At 46.1% G+C, this 26,798-nt stretch overlaps 1 protein-coding gene across 3 annotated transcripts in view; it reads left to right on the top strand.

The window, feature by feature from the left end:
- Positions 1 to 26,798, top strand: part of RAD17 (RAD17 checkpoint clamp loader component) — a 102,636-nt gene that overhangs the window by 51,767 nt on the left and 24,071 nt on the right. For all 3 annotated transcript variants that reach the window (XM_063963901.1, XM_063963900.1, XM_063963903.1), the window contains exons 12-15: positions 11,947 to 12,035; positions 14,485 to 14,631; positions 18,303 to 18,449; positions 26,263 to 26,383. In XM_063963901.1, the coding sequence (XP_063819971.1) occupies positions 11,947 to 12,035; positions 14,485 to 14,631; positions 18,303 to 18,449; positions 26,263 to 26,383 (504 nt within the window). The remainder of the gene's footprint in view (positions 1 to 11,946; positions 12,036 to 14,484; positions 14,632 to 18,302; positions 18,450 to 26,262; positions 26,384 to 26,798) is intronic.

The raw sequence follows: 26,798 nt of genomic DNA on the forward strand, positions 1-26,798 counted from the left end.
GGTTTCTTTGTCAACCATTCTGATCCTTGTGTTGGTTTCTTAGTGGTGTTACCATTATCTACTCTTTTCAAAAGACTCTGGGCTAGAAGAGTTTTCAATGACTTATTCTTTCTATATATTATTTGCGGTGTTGAGGGTAGTAGTTCCCCCAAAATTCGATCCTGTTTCAAAATTTCTATTTATGATGTTTCTAATTTGTCCTGCACCGCTATTATATTTACATATAAAGGAGGAGCTTTTATCTTTATTGTTATCAAGCTTGTCATTTTTGGAACGATATTGTAAAAGTGTATTTCTATCTGTATCAGAAACCTCCTTAAGGGCTTTTTGTAAAATATTCTCTGGATTCCCACACTCCCTGAAGGAAGTTAGTAGAGTATCTGCCTGTTCAGAGAAGGTGTCAAAATTTGAAAAATTACGTCTAAGGCGAATAAGTTGTCCCTTAGGGATGTTTTGCTTCCAGGGTCTAAAATGAGAGCTTGTAAAATGTAGATAAGAGTTGGTGTTTGTTTCCTTAGTAAATGTAGACGTGACTATTTGATTCTTAATAATCTCTAGAACTAACATCTAGAAAATTAATTTTAGTGGTATGAAACGTGGAAGTAAAAGTGAGATTATAATTATTAAGAGACAGTGATTGAATAAACTGTGTCGCAGAGTGATAATCCCCATCCCAAATAATAAAAAGATCATCGATGTAACGGCCATATAGGACCAGGCTCGAGACCAGCCGCCCCCCCACACATGGATTTGTTCAAACTCCCCCATGTAGAGGTTGGTATAGCTGGGCGCGAACCTGGTCCCCATGGCCGTACCCATCACCTGTAGATAAAAAACCCAGAGAAACACAAAATAATGGTGCGATAAGATAAAAGAAATAGAAGCAATAAGGAAGGATTTTTGTTCCTCACTGAGGTCATTATCAGAATCCAATCTTCTTTTGATGACATCACAACCTAAGAGGTGTGGCATATGTGTATACAGAGCAGAGACGTCCAAGGTGAGAAAGGCATAAGTTTCTTTCCATGTAATAGTATTTAATAAATTTAAAAAGTGTGTGGTATCTTTAATATGGGACCTCAGTGAGGACACTCTAGATTGAAGAAAAGAGTCAACATAAAAAGAAAGATTGGAAGTCAAAGAATCAATACCAGAAATGGTAGGACGTCCAGGAGGTGCAGTGAGGGATTTGTGGATTTTGGGAAGGTGATAGAAAACAGGAATGTGAGGAATAAAGAAAATGAAAGGTATCCCTAGATATAGTCCCGGATTGTACAGCTCCTTCTAGTAGAGTTTCTAATTCTATCTGGAATTTTAATGTTGGATCACCCTCTATTCTACAATAATGTTCCAGGTTGTTCAGTTGTCTAAGGGATTCAGCTATGTAATCAGTGCGGTTAAGAACGACTAACGACTTTTTTTTTTATATGCCCCAATTTTATGTTTTTATCTGAGTATTATTACTATGGTACACAAGTGGTTTAGTTAATAAATTATATGTATTTTTACATTCATCCACGTCTGTTTACTTATAACGACGTGTCAGACGCAGAGAAGGGTGAGGTGGACTCAGTGGGGGGGATGCAGCTCTGTCACAAGGGGTACAGGCTCTGATGGAAGCTATTAGAGATGTCCTGCAAATTCCTGATAAGGTGACAGAGGAGGATGAGGAGTCTTATTTTAATGTAAAAAAGAAATCCTCTGCTACTGTACTTTTCCTGCATCTAGAGTTGAATTCTCTGTTTGAAGAAACTTGGATTAATCCTGATAAGAAGTTTCAGATCCCTAAGAGATTACTCATATCCTTCCCTTTTCCTCAGGATGATAGGAAAAAATGGGAAAACCCACCGATTGTTGACGCATCTGTGTCTAGGTTGTCACGTAAGATAGTCTTACCTGTCCCTGGAGCAGCCTCCTTAAAGGACATGGCTGACCGCAAAATTAAGACCACTCTGAAATCCCTGTACACAGCTGCTGGAGTTGCCCAGAGACCCACTATTGCATGTGCATTTATCACTGGGGCCATTGCTAAATGGTCGGGTAATCTAATTGACGGGTTAGATTCCTTGTCCAGGGGGGAGATAGTTTTACTCCTACAGCATATACAGGACTCTGCAAATTTTATGGTGGAGGCCATAAAAGAAATTTGCTTGCTTAATGCTCGCACCACTGCCATGGCAGTGTCAGCATGCAGGGGCTTGTGGCTACGCCAGTGGACTGCGGATTCCAGGAAAGGCTTGGAAAGCCTACCATTCACAGGTGAGGCCCTATTTGGAGATGAACTGGATACGTGGATATCCATGGCTACGGCGGGTAAGTCTACATACTTTCCTTCCGCGGCCCCCCCAGCTAGGAAGACCTACTCTGCTCCAACTCTGCAGTCCTTTTTGGTCAGCCAAATGTAAAAGTAAAACCATAGGTTCTTCTACAGGCTTCAAAGGCAATAGAGGTAAACCCAGAAAACAAAGCAACTGCAGGTTCACAGGAACAGAACTCCGGTTCTGCTTCCTCAAAGCTTACAGCATGGCTGTGGACCGCACTGCCTGGGAGACAGGCAGGTGGGAGCACCATTTAAAATATTTCAGTCACATATGGGCAACATCATGCCAGGATCCCTGGGTCAAAGATCTTATCGCCAGGGCTACAGACTGGAGTTTCAGGAACTCCCACCTCACAGATTCTTCAAATCAGGCTTACCAGTTTCTCAAGAGGCAAGTATGACTTTACAGGAAGCAATTCAAAAACTGGTACAGACTCAGGTCATTGTTCCAGTTCCCCTTCAGCTACAAAACAAGGGTTATTATTTCAACCTGTTTGTGGTACCGAAACCAGACGGCTCGGTAAGGCCCATTTTAAACCTCGAGTCACTGAACCCGTACTTAAGGATGTTCAAGTTCAAGATGGAGTCTCTGAGAGCGGTGATCTCAGGTCTGAAGGAGGGGGAATTCCTGGTGTCTCTGGATACCAAGGATGCGTACCTTCATATTCCGATTTGGCCGCTTCATCAGGCTTATCTAAGGTTTGCATTACAGGACTGTCGCTACCAGTTCCAGGCCCTGCCATTTGGCCTCGCCAGTGCACCGAGAGTGTTCACCTAGGTAATGACAGAGATGATGTTTCTCTTCCACAAACAAGGAGTGAACATAATACCGTAACTGGACGATCTGCTAATAAAAGCACCATCTAGGGAGAGGTTGTTGTACAGCTATGCCCTCTCAACCCGACTACTCCAGGATCACGGGTGGATTCTGAACCTACCAAAATCTCACCTGGAACCAACACGGAGGCTTCCGTTCCTGGGGATGATGCGGAAGGTATTCCTTCCATTAGCAAAGGCATTGGTAATGTAGTCGATGGTGCGGGATGTTCTAAAACCAACCCGGATATCGGTGCATCTATGCATTCGCCTTCTGGGGAAGGTGGTAGCCTCTTACGAGGCACTGCAGTACTGAAGGTTTCACGCAAGGCCCTTCCGGCTCGATCTGTTGGACAAATGGTCTGGATCGCATCTTCACATGCATCAGTGCATACGTTTGTCGCCAAAAGCCAGGATTTCTCTATCGTCCTAGTGGATGCTGGGGTTCCTGAAAGGACCATGGGGAATAGCGGCTCCGCAGGAGACAGGGCACAAAAAGTAAAGCTTTCCGATCAGGTGGTGTGCACTGGCTCCTCCCCCTATGACCCTCCTCCAAGCCTCAGTTAGATTTTTGTGCCCGGCCGAGAAGGGTGCAATCTAGGTGGCTCTCCTAAAGAGCTGCTTAGAGAAAGTTTAGCTTAGGTTTTTTATTTTACAGTGAGTCCTGCTGGCAACAGGATCACTGCAACGAGGGACTTAGGGGAGAAGAAGTGAACTCACCTGCGTGCAGGATGGATTGGCTTCTTGGCTACTGGACATCAGCTCCAGAGGGACGATCACAGGTACAGCCTGGATGGTCACCGGAGCCTCGCCGCCGGCCCCCTTGCAGATGCTGAAACATGAAGAGGTCCAGAATCGGCGGCAGAAGACTCCTCAGTCTTCTAAAGGTAGCGCACAGCACTGCAGCTGTGCGCCATTTTCCTCTCAGCACACTTCACACGGCAGTCACTGAGGGTGCAGGGCGCTGGGAGGGGAGCGCCCTGGGAGGCAAATGAAAACCTATTTGGCTAAAAAATACCTCACATATAGCCTCCGGGGGCTATATGGAGATATTTAACCCCTGCCAGAATACACTAAAGAGCGGGAGACGAGCCCGCCGGAAAAGGGGCGGGGCCTATCTCCTCAGCACACAGCGCCATTTTCCTTACACAGCTCCGCTGGTCAGGACGGCTCCCAGGTCTCTCCCCTGCACTGCACTACAGAAACAGGGTAAAACAAGAGAGGGGGGGCAAAATAGTGGCAAAAATTATATTATAAAAGCAGCTATACAGGGAGCACTTATTATAAGGCTATCCCTGTCATATATAGCGCTTTTGGTGTGTGCTGGCAAACTCTCCCTCTGTCTCCCCAAAGGGCTAGTGGGGTCCTGTCTTCGTTAAGAGCATTCCCTGTGTGTCTGCTGTGTGTCGGTACGTGTGTCGACATGTATGAGGACGATATTGGTGTGGAGGCGGAGCAATTGCCAAATATGGGGATGTCACCTCCTAGGGGGTCGACACCAGAATGGATGCCTTTATTTATGGAATTACGGGATAGTGTCAACACGCTAAAGCAGTCGTTTGACGACATGAGACGGCCGGACAATCAGTTAGTGCCTGTCCAGGCGCCTCAAACACCGTCAGGGGCTGTAAAACGCCCTTTGCCTCAGTCGGTCGACACAGACCCAGACACAGGCACTGATTCCAGTGGCGACGGTGACGAATCAACCGTATTTTCCAGTAGGGCCACAAGTTATATGATTTTGGCAATGAAGGAGGCGTTACATTTAGCTGATACTACAGGTACCACTAAACAGGGTATTATGTGGGGTGTGAAAAAACTACCTATAGTTTTTCCTGAATCAGAAGAACTAAATGATGTATGTGATGAAGCGTGGGTTGCCCCCGATAAAAAGATGCTAATTTCAAAGAAGTTATTAGCTTTATACCCTTTCCCGTCAGAGGTTAGGGCGCGCTGGGAAACACCTCCTAGGGTGGACAAGGCGCTCACACGCTTATCTAAACAAGTGGCGTTACCCTCTCCTGAGACGGCCGCACTTAAAGATCCAGCAGATAGGAGGATGGAAAATATCCAAAAAAGTATATACACACATACAGGTGTTATACTACGACCAGCTATAGCGACAGCCTGGATGTGCAGTGCTGGAGTAGCTTGGTCAGAGTCCCTGATTGAAAATATTGATACCCTGGATAGGGACAATGTTTTACTGTCTTTAGAGCAAATAAAGGATGCATTTCTTTATATGCGTGATGCACAGAGGGATATCTGCACACTGGCATCACGGGTAAGTGCTATGTCCATTTCGGCCAGAAGAAGTTTATGGACGCGACAGTGGTCAGGCGATGCGGACTCAAAACGGCATATGGAAGTTTTGCCGTATAAAGGGGAGGAGTTATTTGGAGTCGGTCTATCAGATTTGGTGGCCACGGCTACAGCCGGGAAATCCACCTTTTTACCTCAAGCTACTCCCCAACAGAAAAAGACACCGACTTTTCAACCGCAGCCCTTTCGTTCCTTTAAAAACAAGAGAGCAAAGGGATATTCATATCTGCCACGAGGCAGAGGAAGGGGGAAGAGACACCAACAGGCAGCTCCTTCCCAGGAACAGAAGCCCTCCCCCGCTTCTACAAAAGCCTCAGCATGACGCTGGGGCTTCTCAAGCGGACTCGGGGGCGGTGGGCGGTCGTCTCAAGAATTTCAGCGCGCAGTGGGCTCACTCGCAGGTAGATCCCTGGATCCTGCAGATAATATCTCAGGGGTACAGGTTGGAACTAGAGACAGATCCGCCTCGCCGTTTCCTGAAGTCTGCTTTACCAACGTCCCCCTCAGAAAGGGAGACGGTTTTGGAAGCCATTCACAAGCTGTACTCTCAGCAGGTGATAGTCAAGGTACCTCTTCTACAACAGGGAAAGGGGTATTATTCCACTCTATTTGTGGTACCGAAGCCGGACGGCTCGGTAAGACCTATTCTAAATCTGAAGTCCTTGAACCTGTACATAAAGAAGTTCAAGTTCAAAATGGAGTCACTCAGAGCAGTGATAGCGAACCTGGAAGAAGGGGACTTTATGGTGTCCTTGGACATCAAGGATGCGTACCTCCACGTTCTAATTTACCCCTCACACCAGGGGTACCTCAGGTTCGTTGTACAAAACTGTCACTATCAGTTTCAGACGCTGCCGTTCGGATTGTCCACGGCACCTCGGGTCTTTACAAAGGTAATGGCCGAGATGATGATTCTTCTTCGAAGAAAAGGCGTATTAATTATCCCATACTTGGACGATCTCCTAATAAGGGCAAGGTCCAGAGAACAGCTAGAGAGGGGATTAGCACTGTCTCAAGAAGTGCTAAAACAGCACGGCTGGATTCTGAATATTCCAAAATCCCAGTTAATGCCGACAACTCGTCTGCTGTTCCTAGGGATGATTCTGGACACGGTTCAGAAAAAGGTTTTTCTCGCGGAGGAAAAAGCCAAGGAGTTATCCGAGCTTGTCAGGAACCTCCTAAAACCAGGAAAGGTGTCTGTACATCAATGCACAAGAGTCCTGGGAAAAATGGTGGCTTCTTACGAAGCAATTCCATTCGGCAGATTCCATGCACGAATTTTCCAGAGGGATCTGTTGGACAAATGGTCAGGGTCGCATCTTCAGATGCACCAGCGGATAACCCTGTCTCCAAGGACAAGGGTATCTCTTCTGTGGTGGTTGCAGAGTGCTCATCTATTGGAGGGCCGCAGATTCGGCATACAGGATTGGATCCTGGTGACCACGGACGCCAGCCTGAGAGGCTGGGGAGCAGTCACACAAGGAAGAAACTTCCAGGGAGTGTGGACGAGCCTGGAAACGTCTCTTCACATAAACATTCTGGAACTAAGAGCAATCTACAATGCTCTAAGCCAGGCAGAACCTCTGCTTCAAGGAAAACCGGTGTTGATCCAGTCGGACAACATCACGGCAGTCGCCCATGTAAACAGACAGGGCGGCACAAGAAGCAGGAGTGCAATGGCAGAAGCTGCAAGGATTCTTCGCTGGGCAGAGAATCATGTGATAGCACTGTCAGCAGTGTTCATCCCGGGAGTGGACAACTGGGAAGCAGACTTCCTCAGCAGACACGACCTTCACCCGGGAGAGTGGGGACTTCATCCGGAAGTCTTCCACATGCTGGTAACCCGTTGGGAAAGACCAATGGTGGACATGATGGCGTCTCGCCTCAACAAAAAACTGGACAGGTATTGCGCCAGGTCAAGAGATCCGCAGGCAATAGCTGTGGACGCGCTGGTAACGCCTTGGGTGTACCAGTCGGTGTATGTGTTTCCTCCTCTGCCTCTCATACCAAAAGTATTGAGAATTATACGGCAAAGAGGCGTAAGAACGATACTAGTGGTTCCGGATTGGCCAAGAATGACTTGGTACCCGGAACTTCAAGAGATGATCACGGAAGATCCGTGGCCTCTACCTTTAAGGAGGGACTTGCTTCAGCAGGGTCCCTGTCTGTTTCAAGACTTACCGCGGCTGCGTTTGACGGCATGGCGGTTGAACGCCGGATCCTAAAGGAAAAAGGCATGCCGGAAGAAGTCATTCCTACTTTGATTAAAGCAAGGAAGGAAGTAACCGTGCAACACTATCACCGCATTTGGCGAAGATATGTTGCGTGGTGCGAGGATCGGAGTGCTCCGACGGAGGAATTTCAACTGGGTCGATTCCTACATTTCCTGCAATCAGGATTGTCTATGGGTCTCAAATTGGGATCTATTAAGGTTCAAATTTCGGCCCTGTCGATTTTCTTTCAAAAAGAATTGGCTTCAGTTCCTGAAGTCCAGACTTTTGTTAAGGGAGTGCTGCATATACAGCCTCCTGTGGTGCCTCCAGTGGCACCGTGGGATCTCAATGTGGTTTTGGAATTTCTAAAATCTCATTGGTTTGAACCACTAAAAAAGGTGGATTTAAAATATCTCACATGGAAAGTGACCATGTTACTAGCCCTGGCTTCGGCCAGGAGAGTGTCAGAACTGGCAGCTTTATCTTACAAAAGCCCATATCTGATTTTCCATTCGGACAGGGCAGAACTGCGGACTCGTCCGCATTTTCTCCCTAAGGTGGTGTCAGCATTTCATCTGAACCAGCCTATTGTAGTGCCTGCGGCTACAAGTGACTTGGAGGACTCCAAGTTACTGGACGTTGTCAGAGCATTAAAAATATATATTGCAAGGACAGCTGGAGTCAGAAAATCTGACTCGTTGTTTATATTGTATGCACCCAACAAGATGGGTGCTCCTGCGTCTAAGCAGACGATTGCTCGTTGGATCTGTAGCACAATCCAACTTGCACATTCTGTGGCAGGCCTGCCACAGCCTAAATCTGTAAAGGCCCACTCCACAAGGAAGGTGGGCTCATCTTGGGCGGCTGCCCGAGGGGTCTCGGCATTACAACTTTGCCGAGCAGCTACGTGGTCAGGGGAGAACACGTTTGTAAAATTTTACAAATTTGATACTCTGGCTGAGGAGGACCTGGAGTTCTCTCATTCGGTGCTACAGAGTCATCCGCACTCTCCCGCCCGTTTGGGAGCTTTGGTATAATCCCCATGGTCCTTTCAGGAACCCCAGCATCCACTAGGACGATAGAGAAAATAAGAATTTACTTACCGATAATTCTATTTCTCGGAGTCCGTAGTGGATGCTGGGCGCCCATCCCAAGTGCGGATTATCTGCAATAATTGTACATAGTTATTGTTAACTAATTCGGGTTATTGTTTAGGAAGCCATCTTTCAGAGGCTCCTCTGTTATCATACTGTTAACTGGGTTTGATCACAAGTTGTACGGTGTGATTGGTGTGGCTGGTATGAGTCTTACCCGGGATTCAAAATTCCTCCCTTATTGTGTACGCTCGTCCGGGCACAGTACCTAACTGAGGCTTGGAGGAGGGTCATAGGGGGAGGAGCCAGTGCACACCACCTGATCGGAAAGCTTTACTTTTTGTGCCCTGTCTCCTGCGGAGCCGCTATTCCCCATGGTCCTTTCAGGAACCCCAGCATCCACTACGGACTCCGAGAAATAGAATTATCGTTAAGTAAATTCTTATTTTCTCTTCTGTGCTGGCTTCAGACTTCTCACCTGACCGAGGGCCGAAGGTTCGGTATTCAAAATTGGATTTTGCTAACCACAGACGCAAGCCTCGGAGGTTGGGGAGCAGTCACCCAAGGGAAACAGTTCCAAGGAAAATGGTCAAGTCAGTAAACCATTCTTCCAATCAACATTCTGGAACGAAGGGCCATATACAACGCCCTTCTACAGGCATCACATCTACTTCAAGATCCCGCCATTCAGGTTCAGTTGGACAATGTGATGGCGGTAACGTACATAAACCGACAGGGCGGAACGAAGAGCGGAGCAATAATGTCAGAGGGAACAAGGATTTTCCTCTGGGCAGAAAGATCCCAAGAATTCTCAAAAGAATAAAAAGGGAGAAAATTCAAGCAATTCTCATTGCTCCGGACTGGCCAAGAAGGGCCTGGTACGCGGATCTACTGGAGATGCTCTTAGAGGATCCGTGGCCTCTACGTCTTCGCGAGGATCTTCTACAACAGGGTCCGTTCGTCTATCAAGACTTACCATGGCTACGTTTGACGGCATGGAAGTTGAGCGTCAAATTCCAGCCCGCAAAGGGATCCCAGACAGGGTTATTTCGACCTTGATTCAAGCCAGAAAGAGGGTAACGTCTAAACATTACCACCGTATTCAGAAAAAATAAGTCTTTTGGTGTGAGAACAGGAATTATCCTACGGTGGAATTTCAACTGGGACGTTTTCTGCTTTTTCTGCAGTCAGGTGAGGATGTGGGCCTACATTTGTGCTCCATAAAAGTCCAGATTTCGGCCTTAACCATTTTCTTCCACAAACAATTGGCTTCTCTCCCTGAGGTTCAGACATTATTGAAGGGGGTTCTGCACATCCAACCGCCCTTTGTGCCTCCTAAGGCACATTGGGATCTCAACGTGGTGTTGAGGTTCCTACAATTGGAATAGTTTGAGCCTTTACAGGAGGTTGACGTACAGTTTCTTACGTGGAAGACCGTGACACTGTTGGCCTTGGCTTCAGCAACACGTGTGTTGGAGCTGGGGGCGTTATCTCACAAAAGCTCCAATTTGATTTTTCATGAAGATAGAGCTGAACTCAGAACTCGTCAGCAATTTCTTCCTAAGGTGGTGTCTGCATTTCATATCAACCAACCTATTGTGGTTCCAGTGGTTACCGACACCTCTGCTGCTTCAAAGTCCTTGGATGTTGTGCGGGCTTTGAAGATCTATGTAAAGCGGACAGCTCGTCACAGAAAATCAGACTCGCCGTTTGTTCTCTATGATCCCAATAAAATTGGGTGTCCTGCTTCAAGGCAGTCTATTGCTTTCTGGATCAGGCTTACTATCCAGAATGCTTATTCTACGGCAGGTTTGCCGGTTCCAAGATCTGTACATGGCCACACTACTAGGTCGGTGGGTTCTTCCTGGGCGGCTGCCCGGGGTGTCTCGACTTTACAGCTCTGCCGAGCAGCTACTTGGTCAGGTTCAGTCCAGTATCCTCTAGGACCTAAGAGAAAATAGGATTTTAATTACCTACCTGTAAATCCTTTTCATGTAGAGCAGGCATGTCCAAACTGCGGCCCTCCAGCTGTTGTGAAAGCCCTGACACAGTTTTGCTGTCAGAGAATGCTAAAGCTGTGTCAGGGCATGCTGGGATGTGTAGTTTCTCAACAGCTGGAGGGCCGCAGTTTGGACATGCCTGCCGTAGAGGATACTGGGCACCCACCCAGTGCTTTGTTTCCTGCACAGTTACTTGGTTAAGTATTGTTGTTGGTTCAGCTGTTGCTGTTCCTGTTCAAGTTTGGTTAGCATGGCTTTCATCTTGGTTTGTGTGTGCTGGTTCGAATCTCACCACTGTGCTTTTAAATCCTTCTCTCAAAGTATGTCCGTCTCCTCGGGCACATTTTCTGGTAGGAGGGCATGGAGGAGCCAGCGCACACTATTGATTTCTTAAAGTGCCCAAGGCTCCTAGTGGACCCGTCTATACCCCATGGTGCTAAATGGACCCCAGTATCCTCTACGGATTACGAGAAAAGGATTTACCAGTAGGTAATTAAAATCCTATATTTTGGCTAAGAGAGCAGGTGAGCTAGTTGAGACTGGGTTGTGACAAAGGCCAGTTGCAGTTGTATCTTGTAGAGATGAGTGTAGCTTACAGCTGCTGCAGAAAGGATCTATGGTATTTGTAATACTAATATTGGCGCTGAATAGGCAATGCTAATACCCGATGGGTCACTAAAATTGTGTCTCAAGTGACGTTGTACACTTCTATGCATTGTCATCCACCGCTCATACAGTGGCTTATAAAACCATTTTTTTCTTCTCCTTAGTAGTAAACATCAAAATGTCTATTAACATAACATTTACTGACTGATATGACTATTTTATCGGGAAAGGTCCAGGCTACATGCTAGATGGCTCACTATACACTACTGGAACCAATATTTGTTGGTAAACTCAATCAAATACAGTGTTAGATGTTATGACAAGGGCACTGTCTATGTGGAGTTTGTATGTCCCCCATGTGTATGTGCATTTCTTTTAAATGTCCAAAAGCGTATTTGGTAGGTTAATGTTCGTGTGTGTTTAGACTAGGAGTTCCACATGGTCAGGGTGTAAATGATTAAAGATTTTCTGTAAAGCGCTTTTTTAATATATTGGCACTCTATAAACAAATGTTAATAATTATAAAAATGATGATTTATATATTTTATTTATTCTTTTAAATATCTATTTCTCAGGAGAGACTCCAGACATGGACTCAGGCTACCATAAATTGCCAGCACATTTGTCGCAGCATGATAGAGATATACTTCTTGTTCTTCCAGAGGTGAGAAAGATCCTTAAGCGGAAAATGAGTCCATGATCATTATCTGCTAATTATCAAAGAGAAGCTTGTCCTGTAGTGTCACATGGTAAAATTTCCAAAGGCGTATCTGCCATATGTCCATGTTTATAGAAGCTGCGATTGGGAGAAATCTGGTTTGCATCTTCAAATACGTTTCTTCTGCAACCCGTCCAACAACCCAAGCTGGACAGTAATGCTGCATCTAAAGGCGCATTATGCCTGGATACGTGCGTCAATCCTCAGCATTGTAGTTAATAAGACCCTATGTTAACAGACTCATCACTCTATATTCTATCTTCCCTCTCCTATTAGTTGGTATAATGCTGGAAAAATATTAAAAATCTTCATCACTTTTTCCAGTTTACCATGCCCGAGTGCAAAGCAAAGGTCCCCTTCATCGGGTTACATTGTTCTAGGGGTCATTGGGGCACTATATTTGCATGATGTACGAGTGGGAGTGAGAAGCTGTAAACTTGGCTTGGTGACTCCAGGCATGGTATTGCTGTGTGGGTTACAAGTGGCTCTTTAATTTTTACATTTCCCTGACCATTCCATGTTACCTTCTCTCTGTCCTGATTCCTCTCACACAATCTTGTCTGGTATTAAATAATTCTACAAAAACACAAAATATCCCGATCAGTGTCCACACTATAGATAAGAGTCAACCTAAAGCTGCTGGTTGAATTAAATGGGGATGTTTTCTTAAAACTAAATAGAGAGGAGTTAACAACCTGCACTATGTCAACTTGAAAATATAAGTAAATCTAACAATACTGTAAAAGTGCCTCAAATTTACACAATATAACAATATACCAATAAATAAAGAGCAAAGAAAAATACACAAAAGGCTAAATATCCATAACATTCCTCCTACTCATTATGAATTACTAGAAATGATCGTGTTCGGATTCTCTCGGTTTTACTCCGATTTATTTGGAAATTAAAAACTGCATCCTATTGGCTGTTGACTCTCACAGGTTGGGTAGCCAATAAGATAAATCCGAACTTGTGCTACTGTGGCGGAAAAAAATATTAAATTCGAACCTGCTTATCGCAATAAATTACATTGGCGTCCATTTGTGTTGATGGGATTGCAGGTTGGGGCTGGAGTTTGCACTTAAATGAAACTCTAGCTTTAAAAAGTACAGTGAGCTCTCTTTTTTCCAGGTTTCTGCACAGTGGCTCCCTCACAGGAGTACTCATACACCAGGCAGCTGTGTCAGCGGCTGGTCCCAGGGTTTTCCCCATAACAAGAGGAAATACCAAGGATGAGGAACAGTGGATGGAGCTTCTTAGGCTGGCACCCTCCGTTCTCTTGCTGTGTGCAAGGCTTTGCAATGGCCATTCCCAGGTTTTTCCCCATGAAAGAGGAAGTACCCATGACCATGTACAAAGGAAGCACTGCATGGAGGGAGGGGGGAGTAAATGCACTGTGCTGGGTGTGGAGCTTGCTGAACTGGCCTCTGCCTTAGTGACCATTCCATACGTCAAGTTCCACTGTTTCGGTGGAAAATGGAAATGTGCCGCTCCGCCGTCTCCTTTCAGTTTTCTCGTTCTGGCAGACATATATTGTCTATCTTTCTTTTGGGGTTTTTCTTTTGTCTCACCGGTTTTGGTCATTGTGACTACTAAAGCGGCGTTTGGAACACAGGGTGCCATTATGTTACAACGCTCTGTTGTGCAAGGTTTTGTTCTTGACTGTTTTTTCCCTACTAGTTGGATTGTTACAACAGTTTCACTGAGTTACTGCTACTACTTTTCTGGACTTTTTTTTTTTTTTAAGTAGTACTGGAATTCTGAGGTTGTAGGGGGAGGAGTTTACTTTTTAAAGCTACAGTTAAATTTAGGTGCCAACTTCTGTCCCAACCTGCAGTCCCATGGTCCAGTGTTTCCCAGCCTGTCTCAGAGAAAATGATTCAACGGTAAGTGCCCAAAAATCCTGTTATCACCATATTGTTTGTTCTAAGCATTATGGATCAGCTTGCTTTTGTTCCCTAACCCAGAGGTTCCCAAACTGTGTGCCGTATCTCCCTGGGGTGCCTCGGGACACTTGCAGGGGTGCCCTGGGTTGGTGGTCCAGGACCAATTCAAATTATTCATGGTCAATATAATAGGCAAAACCAGTGCTGGTGGCTGCCAGTCATAAAAGATGTGGCCAAACAGAAGCAAATCTTATCCCTCACCACACAACTGACCCGAAGGATGACCTATAAATGCGATCTACTTAATGTAATATTTCTTTCTAAATTTCTCAATAAGAAATTTTTGGCTTAGGGGTTTCATGAAAAAAATTCCGATATTCTAGGGCGCCGTGATTCAAAAATGTTTGGAAACCACTGCCCTAACCTAATTAATTTCTGCGAAGTGTTTTTTTTTTTTTTAATGTGAAATTCTAATTGTAAGATTGTTTCTCCTTGTGTTTGCTCCCCAGGTTGTTGTAGAGAAGTCGCACATGCGAAGTGAGCTGTTTAACTTGTATCTTCACCAAAACTATTTAGATTTTTTCTCCGATATTGATGATGTTGTCAGAGCCAGCGAGTACCTCAGCACCGCAGACGTTCTCTCTGGGGACTGGAATGTAAGGAGTGTTTTATATGTGACGTTTTAACTAGATCAGTCCTAGCGTAATACCATTTAAGGAATACTGTCTAGAAATTTACAGTACAGCCACCAAAGCACTACAAGTAATTGAATGCTGATGGAAGTATGTTACAGTTGTACATAGAGCCTGATTCAGAGATGGATGGAAGTTCAATACCGCATGCACGCAGCATTGAATTTCTGTCCGATTTTCTAGGACGGGTATGTTTGAGACGTCTTATCAGAAGAGACTCCTGCTGCATGTAACTGCGACCAACGTCACAAGCTGGGATCCAACATTGCGACCATTGATTGTGATGTTCCCCGCAGACGGCCGGCTGAGTAAGCGGGGGTTGCAAGTATGGTGGCCAATCCCGGGATCGGGATCAGCGGGATCCTGGGATTTAGGGCCAAAAATGGCCAGGATTCAATCCCGGGACGCTCAGACGCTGCCCGGCTTCCTTCTTCCGGCTCCCCAGCGCAGCGTTGTCAGCTGCTGCCGGGAGCCGCCAGGAGAGAGCAGAGGATGTTCCCCACCCGACCGCCCTCAGTATATGGTGAGTTATGTAGGCAGGGCGAAGGGGCGGGGCCCCATTGTTGAAAGCCAATACCGGGAATCCCGGAATTGGCCATTTTTCAATCCCGATACCCGGGATTGAAAAAAAATGGCCCGGGATTGGCTTGCCTAGTTGCAAGGTCAGAGTGCATGGTGACACACAGACCCCAGCTCTCCCCTCCCAGAAAACGGGGCGACACACCCCTGTTTTCAGGAACACAGTCCTCCCTCCGCCCCCTGCACATCAGTCAGTCAGGCAGTGGAAGAGGGGAACTGCGGACGACATGTGCAGAACGGATCTTGCGTAGCTGCAGATTCTCAATCTGGAATCTGCGTGGTGGTGCTGAACTCTGAATCAGGCCCATAATTAAGCATGCATAAGTGTAACAAAGGTATTCCTAACTAAGGGGGTAATTCAGACCTGATCATAGCAGCAAAGTTGGGCAAAACCATGGGGGTCATTCCGAGTTGATCGCTCGCTAGCAGTTTCTAGCATCCGTGCAAACGCTATGCCTCCTCCCGCCGGGAGTGTATTTTAGCTTAGCAGAAGTGAGATCGAAAGGATCGCAGAATGGCTACAAAATTAATTTTGTGCAGTTTCAGAGTAGCTTCAAACCTACTCAGCGCTTGCGATCACTTCAGACCATTCAGTTCCAGATTTGACGTCACAAACACACCCTGCGTTCGCCCAGCTACGCCTGCGTTTTTCTTGGCACGCCTGCGGTTTTCCGAACACTCCCTGAAAACGGTCAGTTGACACCCAGAAACGCCCTCTTCCTGTCAATCACTCTGCGGCAGCCAGTGCGACTGGAAAGCATTGCTAGACCCTGTGCAAAACTACATCGGCGGTTGTAATAGTAGGTCACGCGTGCGCATTGTGCCGCGTACGCATTCGCAGAAGTGCAGTTTTTTGCCTCATCGCTGCACAGCGAACGAATGCAGCTAGCGAACAACTCAGAATGACCCCCCATGTGCACTGCAGGGTAGGCAGACATAACGTGCATAGAGAGTTAGATTTGGGTTCAGACTGAAATCTAAATTGCAGTGTAAAAATAAAGCAGCCAGTATTTACCGTGCACAGAAACAAAATATCCCACCCAAATCTAACTCTCTCTGCAAATGTTATATCTGCCACACACCTGCAGTGCACATGGTTTTGCCCAACTGCTAACAAATTTGCTGCTACGATCAGGTCTGAATTACCCCCAAAATAAATCATGAATAATCAGAATCGGCTTTATTGGCCAGGTATACTAGCGTATACTAGGAATTTGTCTTAGGTTTGCTATACAACAGCCAAGTAGGTAACAGATAAGCGGGGGGTGGGGGGGGTAAAGTCACACATATAGGTATACGGTAGGGACACAAGTTAGTTACATGTACGTCTAGTCAGTCAATATTCAGGAGTTCAGCAGGCGGACCGCTTGGGGAAAGAAACTTTTGAGGCTTCTGGTGGACCTGGCGCGGACGGCCCTGTAACGCCTGCCTGAAGGAAGCAAGTTAAACATGCTGTGGCCAGTGTGTAGAGGGTCTTTTACTATCTTCATTGCCCGCTTTTTAGCTCTGGAAAGGTACAGGTCCTGCACTGAGGGAAGGTTGGCCCTGATGATCTTCTCTGCCGTTCTGACCACCTTTTGGAGCCTGCATCTGTCCCTCGTGCTGGCGGAGCTGTACCATACGAGTATCGAGGAGCACAGTACCGACTCCACAATTGCGGAGTAGAAGAGGAGCAGGAGCTTCTGTGGGATGTTGAACTTCCTTAGTTGCCTGAGGCAGAACAACCTCTGCTGCGCTTTCCCAACAGTGGCGTCAGCGTTGGACCCCCATTTAAGGTCCTGGTAGATTGTGGTCCCTAGAAACTTGAAGGAGTCCACCAACCATACCACACTGTCAGCAATCATTAGCGGAGGTGCACTAGATGACTTCTTCCTGAAGTCCACTATCATCTCGACAGTTTTGAGGGGGTTGAGCTCAAGGTTGTTGTGGATACACCACTGGGCCAACTGGTCTACTTCCCGTCTATAGGCCAATTCGTCCCCGTCCTTGATGAGGCCGATGACGGTGGTGTCATCGGCGAATTTGATGATCTTTACTGATTGCGCCTTTGAGGTACAGTCATTTGTGTACAGGGAGAAGAGCAGGGGTGAGAGGACACAGCCCTGAGGGGCCCCTGTACTAATGGACCGCGCTTGCGGTCGGAATAACGTAATAAATGAGCAAATTAAAGACTAATATTCAGTCTAAAATAATAATCTAAATTACATTGTGTTCCTGACATGCAAGTGTTTTTACAATGGCCATGTTTTCTGGAGTTCTTCTCTTTTTAGATGTATATTAGATCATTTCCATCTGAATTCTGATGTTAGGGGTGTGGTATACGAGGTAGATTTTCGTAATATCAACATTCAGCAAATCAAAAGCATTCACCATGTTGACACTGACAGAATATTTACATACTCGACAGCAGCATCTAACCCTTACGCTGACTTGTTCTTATTGTAGACATGCATATTATCTACATTTTTGAACTTGTCAACTCTTTTGAATACAGTTGTTAACCTTCAGAACCATTCGACATTACAGTGTCTCAACATTGTAAACAATATGGCTGCAAACCAATATTAGAGTAAGGGCTGTATGCTGCCGTTTTATACATTTATTACAGACTAGGGGGTTGGGCAGAGCCACATTGATCATAGATGGGGGAAGAGTGGGCTCTGGTTTCACATATGTGCATTTTTTATAGCTTGTTTTTTTTTGGGGGGGGGAGGGGGACTTAACAGTGCATGTGTTGAAGTTGGTTTCAAAAAACGTGTGTCTGCCTACTATTTAGGACTGACAGTCACATTGTAAAAAGCTGTGGTAGGCCATTGGCGTGGATTATTGATTCCAAATTTACCTGCCTGATCTGTACCATATTTAGATAATCAGATTATTACAAATCAACGTGTGTGTGTGTGTGTGTGTGTGTGTGTGTGTATGTATATGTATGTATATATATATATATATATATATATATATATATATATATATATATATATATATATATATATATATATATATATATATATAATGTATGTAAGTATAATATATATTTTTATTTTTATTTGCAGTTCCGGTCCACGCTGAATGTGTACAGCTCCTCCGTTGCTAGCAGAGGTGTCATACATGCCAACAGTTCTAGGGCTTTTGCCAACTGTCAATCAGGAGTTGGATTCCGACCGCTACACAAACCACAGTGGCTTCTTGTTAATAAAAAAGTGAGTAGGTTTAGGTTTAATAATTCCACAGTACCAAGTCTGGTTGTTGTTTTTTTTTTTTTTTTGCTGTTTATTTTTCCCCTTCAGCCTTTGTTCTTCGTATACTTATTCCATGTTAACCTCTTTTTCACCTTTCTCATATCCTTCCCCTATTCATCAAAACTTTTTCTAGGTTCCCTGCTTTACACAGGTATTGTTCAGTTCCCCATCTGGTAATTTATTGATGTTCTGCGAGTCGATATTCGGTATATTTTTACTGTAGTGTTAAATAAAAGGTTTAAGAAAAAAAGTGGGTACAACTCTATTTTATTGTGCAAAAATAAACTGTCCCAAGTTTACAAGCCACTAACACAATGAATGAGGCAGGAAGGAATTCTTCACCTTTTTCATTTTGCACAGCTTCACCTGCCTAATATATTATGAGCTAAATAAGACATCAATACAGTATTATGTCCAAATCCTTTATTTTACGAACCGTTTGGCCAATGTGATCTCCTTCATTTCTCTTCAGAGAACACGTTACCTACACACAAGTGACGCAGCCATATTATATAGGAAATGTAGCAACGTTCATTAGGAACAAGCACTTTTAGTATAATAATTTGAATTTCTATTTCGTCCTAGAGGATGTTGGGCTGCTCAAAGAACCATGGGGGTATAGACGGGATCCACAGGAGACATGGGCACTTTAAGACTTTCAAAGGGGCGTGACCTGGCTCCTCCCTCTATATCCCCCACCAGACTCCGTTTTAGAAATGTGCCCGGACGAGACACAGGGCACAAGGAGGAGCTCCTAGAGTTTCTCTGAAAGACTTAATGTTAGGTTTTTTATTTTGGGAAGATCTGCTGGCTACAGACTCCCTGCTTCGTGGGCAAGAGGGGAGAGCAGTCTAGACCCACTTCTGATGAGTTCCAGGGCTCTGCTACTGCTGACAGGATGCCTTCAGCTCCTGAGGGGAGACGAACGCCGGGCTCTCCTGGATGCTCCCTCCCACAGCTTGCCGTCCCCCCTCTTCAAGCCAGAAGTCAGAAGACAGGTGAGTATAAGAGGAAAAGACTTCTCTTCATCTAAAGATGGCATATAAGGGGTACCGCGCACCGGCTTTGCTCAGTGCGCGCCTGGCTCCCGGACAGTACACACCGTGGGTGCATGGTGCTGGGTGGGGGGGCGCCCTTGGGAGCAAGTATATACCTCATATAAGGCTGGCATATGTCTACAGTGCCCAGGCACTGCCCGCAAACCCCCGCCAGGATAAAAAAAGATAAAAAATGCGGGAAGAAGCGCGCCATGTTGGGGGCGGAGCTTCTTCCTCACTGCTTACTCAGCGCCATTTCCTCCTCCTCACAGCAGCGCTGGTCCTTCCTCACAGGCAGCAAGGACCAGAGGGGCTAAAAACGGGGGGGGGGGGGGGGGGAGGCAGTTTAAATTAAATATAAAAATGTATTATCGCTGAGGTGTGGGCTGGATTGTCCCTCTGTGTTCCCTGACAGACTTTTCTTTAGGTGCTGTCTTATATATGGCTGTATATGATGTGTATGTACATAATGTTTAGAACTATATATGTATATATGTTCAATGGGGAAATGTTGGTGCTTGTGTGTCAACATATCTGAAGCCGAAGTTCCTCTCAGGAGGAAAATATAGTAGGGACACAATAATGTTATGAGGGTAGCCGGGTCGGCACCGCCAATGGCTCAGGGGTTAACTACTTGCAAAATGTGACTCTCCCATAGTCAGATTTTAATTATGGGATCTATAAAAGATTAGTTTTCTTGCAGATCCAGGACCCCATGGGGTCTCAATAATGTAGTTGCCCAGTTGACTGACACAGGTACCGACACGGGCTCTGATCATGTGTCGACTATGCTGATTCCAGATTAGATGCTAAAATGGCAGTGCGATTTCAGTACATTGTTGTAATAAAACTGTGTTATATGATAAGGAAAAGAAACCGGTGTTTACATTTCCTCACTCTTCTATACTGAACGCTGTTTTTGCAGTAGTCTGGGACAGCCCTGACAGAATAATCTCGACTCCTCGTAGGATTACAGTGAAGTCCCCATTTTTTCCCCTGCTGAGGGAAAACGTGGGGATTGCCTCCCAAAGGAGGACAAAAGTCTGTCTCATTGTAAAATCAAGTGGCTCGGCCAGCCTCTGGTACAGCAGCCCTCAAAGACGCTACGTTACTATACATTATAACGGTACACAACTCAGTCTGATTATACTTGGGTGGGTAGCGCCATTGAGACGCAGACAGAGAACTGGTTCTCTGATTTGGGATGCCCTGGATAGGGATAGCATCCTCTTGACGCTCAGTTATCTGGGACGCTACAGCGTTCCAATTGAAAACTGCGAGGGACATTGCCCTTTTATTAAAAGGTGCCATGTCAGTCGCTGTTGGGCGTGATTTGGGGGTTCACCAGTAGAATACTGTTGCTACCTCTAGGAATTATATGGACTTTCTACCATATGAAGGTGGTGTTTTTTGTTTAGATACAAAGGCCGCGGGTAAGCCGTCCCCTGTTTGTTTACGGTAGGTTCCTACGCTACTACAGGTGACACACCACTATCATCTACAGTCTGATATATGCTAGAGAGGATGAAGTTTTTTCCTTCCTTGCTTCTAGGGTAGGAGAAAGAGAGAGAAAAAAAAAGAGAACCCGCCTCCTCGGGTTCCCTGGAGCAGAAGTCCTCCCCGGCTTCTGCCAAATCCACCGTATGACGCCGGGCCCCCCTTTCAGGGGCCCGCACCGATGGGGACACGTCTACAGCTTTTTCAGTTAGGTCTGGGTTCGCTCGGGTCTAGACCCTTGGGTATTGAGTATTGTGTCCCAAGGGTACAAACTGGAGTTTCAAGACGTGCCCCCTCGACGTTTTTCATATCAGCCTTACCTGCTTCGCTGCAGGATAGGGCGCTGATCTGCGGTGCAGTACAAAATCGGGTTGTGGTCCCGGTACCCCTAGCGCAACAGGGGCAGGGCTTTTATTCAAGCCTGTTTGTGGTGCCGAAGCCGGACGGCTCAGTAAGACCAATCCTCAACCTGAAATCTCTCAATTTCTTTCTGAGGAAATTCAAATTCAAGATGGAGTCTCTCAGAGCGGTGATCTCCAGTCTGGAGGAGGGGGAATTTATGGTTTCATTGGACATAAAGAACGCTTACCTTTATGTACCCATTTATCCTCCTCACCAGAGTTTCCTGAGGTTTGCAATCCAGGATACACATTACCAATTTCAAACGTTGCCGTTTGGTCTATCCGCGGCTCCGAGGATTTTCACCAAAGTAATGGTAGAAATGATGGTTCTCCTGCGCAAGCAGGGTGTTACAATTATCCCGTACTTGGACGATCTCCTGATAAAGGCGAGGTCCAAAGACAAATTGTTACAGGACATTGCAATGTCCCTGTCCGTTCTGCAACAGCACAGCTGGCTCCTAAACTTGCCGAAATCACAGTTAGTCCCGACAACACGCTTGGCGTTTTTGGGCATGATACTGGACACGGTCCAGCAGAGGGTGCCTCCCTATGGAGAAAGCTCTGGAAATTCAGAGTTTGGTAAAACTCTTGCTGACACCGAAAACTGTATCCATCCATCAATGCATTCGATTGATGGGAAAGATGGTAGTGGCATACGAGGCCCTCCAGTTCGGGAGGTTCCATGTCAGGGTGTTTCAGTGAGACCTGTTGGACAAGTGGTCCGGATCCCACCTGCATATGCACCGGAATATAATTCTATCTCCCAACACCAGGATCTCCCTCCTGTGGTGGCTCAACAGCTCTCACCCAGCAGGACGTCGGTTCGGGATCCAGGACTGGATTTTAGTGACCACGGATGCAAGTCTCCGAGGTTGGGGGGCAGTCACTCTGGGGTGACCTTCCAGGGAAGATGGTCAAGTCAAGAAACTCATCTTCACATCAACGTTCTGGAACTGAGGGCCATTTACAACGGCCTTCTACAAGCGGAACATCTTCGAAATCTGCTGGTTCTGATCCCATCGGACAATGTCACGGCAGTAGCTTACATAAACCGCCAAGGCGGCACAAGAAGCAGAGCGGCAATGGCGGAAGCCACAAAGATTCTTTGCTGGGCGGAGAGGCATACAAGCGCTCTGTCGGCAATATTCATTCCGGGAGTGGACAACTGGAAAGCAGACTTCCTCAGCAGACACGACCTGAATCCAGGAGAGTGGAGCCTCCATTAGGAGGTCTTCACGCTGCTAACAAATCGATGGGGGGTTCCCCATATAGACATGATGGCATCTCGCCTCAACAAGAAACTTCCGAGGCATTGTTCCTGGTCCAGGGACCCTCAGGCGGACGCGGTGGATGCACTGACAACACCCTGGGTGTTCCCCTCAGTGTATGTGTTCCCTCCGGTTCCTCTCATCCCAAAGGTGCTGAGGCTTCTAAAAAGAACAAGCATACCGGCGATCCTTGTGGTCCTGGACTGGCCAAGGAGAACTTGGTACCCGGATCTTCTGACGTTACTGGTCGACGATCTCTGGCCTCTTCCTCTGCGCGAGGACCTGCTGCGGCAGGGGCCGTTCGTCTATCAAGACTTACAGTGGCTACATTTGACGGCATGGCAGTTGAACGCCAGATTTTAGCCCAAAAGGGTATTCCCAGTGAAGTCATACCTACTCTTATCCTTGCCAGGAAGGGTGTGTCGTCGAAGCACTATCACCGCATTTGGAGGAAATATATTTCCTGGTGCGAGTCCAAGAAAGCTCCTGTGGAGATATTTGACCTTGGACGTTTTTCTCCATTTTCTACAAAATGGTGTGGATGCGGGCCTTAAATTGGGCTCCATTAAAAGTGCAGATTTCTGCTTTGTCCATTTTCTTTCAGAAACAATTGGCCTCACTTCCTGAGGTGCAGACCTTTGTGAAAGGGGTGTTGCATATCCAACCTCCTTTTGTGCCCCCTGTGGCACCTTGGGATCTTAACGGGGTGTTATCGTTCCTTCAGTCACATTGGTTTGAACCTTTACGTAAAATGGAGTTGAAATTCCTCACTTGGAAGGTTGTCATTTTATTGGCATTGGCATCCGCTAGGCGGGTGTCAGAGTTGGCGGCCTTGTCTCACAAGAGCCCTTATTTGATCTTCCATGAAGATCGTGCTGAGTTAAGAACTCTGCTACAATTTCTGTCAAAGGTGGTTTCCTCTTTTCGTATTAACCAACCTATTGTGGTGCCAGTGGCTACTGGCGCTTTGGCTGAGGATAAGTCTCTGGATATGGTCAGAGGCTTTGAAAATCTATGTAGCCAGAACGGCTCCATTGCGGAAAACAGAGGTTGTTTATTTTATACGCTCCCAATAAGATTGGATGTCCTGCTTCCAAGCAGACCATTGCCCGCTGGATTTGTCAAATAATTCAGCAGGCTCATTCCAAGGCAGGCTTGCCGTTACCGAAATCGGTGAATACCCATTCCACTAGGAAGGTGGGCTCCTCCTGGGCGGCTGCCCGGGGTGTCTCGGCATTGCAACTTTGCCGAGCTACTACTTGGCTGGGGTCAAACACGTTTGCTAAGTTTTACAAGTTTGATACCTTTGCCGATGAAGACTTTAGTTTTGGTCTATCGGTGCTGCAGAGTCATCCGCACTCTCCCGCCCGTTTTTAGAGCTTTGGTATAATCCCCATGGTTCTTTGAGCGGCCCAACATCCTCAAGGACGAAATAGAAAATAGGATTTTGAATACCTACCGGTAAATCCTTTTCTATGAGTCTGTAGAGGATGTTGGGCGCCTGTCCCAGTGCGTAATGTATCTGCAGTGTAGTTCTGGTTAAACACAGTTGGTGTTATGGTTTTTTTTTCAGCTTCTTGCTGAATCTTGTTCATGTCCGTTGACATGTGTTTAGTTATCTGCCTTGTTGTACGGCATGTTTATGGCGTGAGCTGGTGTTGTGCTCACCTTTGTTGTTAAATCCTTTCCTCGAAATGTCCGTCTCGCCGGGCACAGCTCCAAACTGAGTCTGGTGGGGGATATAGAGGGAGGAGCCAGGTCACGCCCCTTTGAAAGTCTTAAAGTGCCCATGTCTCCTGCGGATCCCGTCTATACCCCCATGGTTCTTTGAGCGGCCGAACATCCTCTACGGACTCATAGAAAAGGATTTACCAGTAGGTATTCAAAATCCTATTATTGGTCAGGAGGTCGCACAGTGCGGTCACTGGTTCATGGTGAGATGATAGCCTGCAATGGATATAGGGCCTAATATAGAGCTGATTGTGTTGTGCGCACATGAAAGCATCTCACTGGTACTATCGCCTTTGCCTTATTGAAAGGCAGACGTGGTCGCGGGGCTGGAGGGGGTATGCCAGCTTTGTTTGAATGCCATTGGAGGAGGGTGCGGTCCGGACAATACAGGTGTGTCCGGACTGTTGCAGGGGCAGGCTGTAGCGTCACACGCAGCCGCTGTGACCCACAACATGTCGGGTAGTTGCCTGCCTTTTCCGGCAAGGGGGGGGGGGGTGTTTAGGGCTTTAGATGCGGGGCGGAATAGCCCTGTGCTGCATGTCAGAGATTGTGATCGTAGATGTGCTATTTTTAGCACATCTATGATCAGCTCTGAATCACTCCCATAGATTGAAGCTACAGAATGATTTCATTTTGCTTGGCTCATTTATTACAAACTCTGGTTGCACCCTGCAAGTCGCCTCGGTTTTGCACTGGTGCGCCTAGAAAGTCCACCCAGCGCAGCTCAAGATCATTCACATAGCAGTATTATTTCAGAGACAAAAAGTACTCAGCTGCTGATGCTGGACTCTCCGAGGGGCTCTAGAGGGGCTTCAGAAATGCTTTCTAACCTTTTAAATGCACTTCTGAAGTCTTAACTAAAAGAATAACGAGTCTATGTTCTAGGCCTTTGAGAGCAATAAAGAACAAGCTAGTTTGCTCCTAAATATCATTGTCTAACACAGCCTAAGACATAGCAGTTAGGAGCTGGCTGGCTGGTACTTAATCTCCGGCCACTTTATCTCTTTCCGAGACTTCGTACGTAGACCCCACAGTCTATAGGTTTCGTTTTTTTTCATATAAAAATATAAATGCATGTTAAATTGTTTTACCCAACACTTTAACACAGTGACAGTGTTTAATATAAATTAGCCCTTAGATCGCAAAATGTACCCTTTGCACAGCACTATGATACTGTTTATTCAGCTATTATGGAATGATTTTCATGCTACAGATGTGCCCTTATACACCAAGCTTCAATACGCCTGGCACGAGTGAGCCACACCAAGTGGTGTAGCAAAGCGACTTTTTATTTGAATTGGCATCTTATTCGCACCAGAGATGCAGTAAAACACCACTCAGTCTGTACTAGAAACACCAGGCTGTGACTTTGACCACACAGGAATTAGTTATAAATAAGTACAAAGTCGCAGTTGAGCACAATGGAACTTGGAGTAAAGAAAAAATCTGCCACTGCATCGTAGCAATTTGTATACAGATTCACACTTATTCGCACACAGATGGTCAAGTGTCACATATCAAATTGGATTGCACCTAAGGTGCACATTTGAGCAAAAGAAACGCCGCAAACAAATATACGCACAGGACCTGTTGTGCTGAGAAGGGTAGTTTGGCACGACTGCGGCAATAGTGTATGAGGGCACATCTGTATTTCAAATGTGTTTACAACTAATATACACTATGTTCCACATTTGTGTTTGCAAGTCATGAAATGTAATGCTAATTGCATAATTCCGCTGTATATATCCTCTTGAAACAAAGATTGACCTAGGAGATAGTTTACTTTGAACAAATCAGGGGCAATATAATTCTTCCTTTTCATTGTTTTTCTGGCTTGCAGTACCAGGAAAATTCCCATGCCGCAAGAGAGCTATTTTCCATCTTCTGTTCCTCACCACTGTGCCTTCAAACCCAGGTCATCCCATATCTGGCTAAATTGACGAACCCGCTGAGAAACCAAGGTACACTTATCTGTGTTGTTCCTTTGTAAAAATGTGAAATGCAAATGTATTATGAGCTAGCTGGGTCCTCAATTGTATGCTCAAATCCTTTATTTTACTACTTTGTAGTATCACCAATATGATCCCATTAATTTCTTCAAAGATCATGTTCTGTCCACAAGTTTCTACCCTTCTGCTCCATGAAGTGTTTCTGTCCTCCCTGAGCTATCCATAGGGCACTTGCATTATGATTTGCCCTTCTGTTCCGCGTGAGGTTTCTGTCCTCCCTGAGCTCTCCAAGGACACTTGCATTACGGTTTGCATTTCCGCTCCAAGGGTTTCTGTTCTCCCTGAGCTTTAGGACACTTTCGTTACTTTGGTGTACTGCGCAAGTCAAACTATCACCTCCCTAAACTTTGTAGTAAAACAGTCATCA

This window comes from Pseudophryne corroboree, chromosome 1 (assembly GCF_028390025.1).
Source record: "Pseudophryne corroboree isolate aPseCor3 chromosome 1, aPseCor3.hap2, whole genome shotgun sequence".
In the NCBI taxonomy this organism is placed as follows: domain Eukaryota; kingdom Metazoa; phylum Chordata; class Amphibia; order Anura; family Myobatrachidae; genus Pseudophryne; species Pseudophryne corroboree.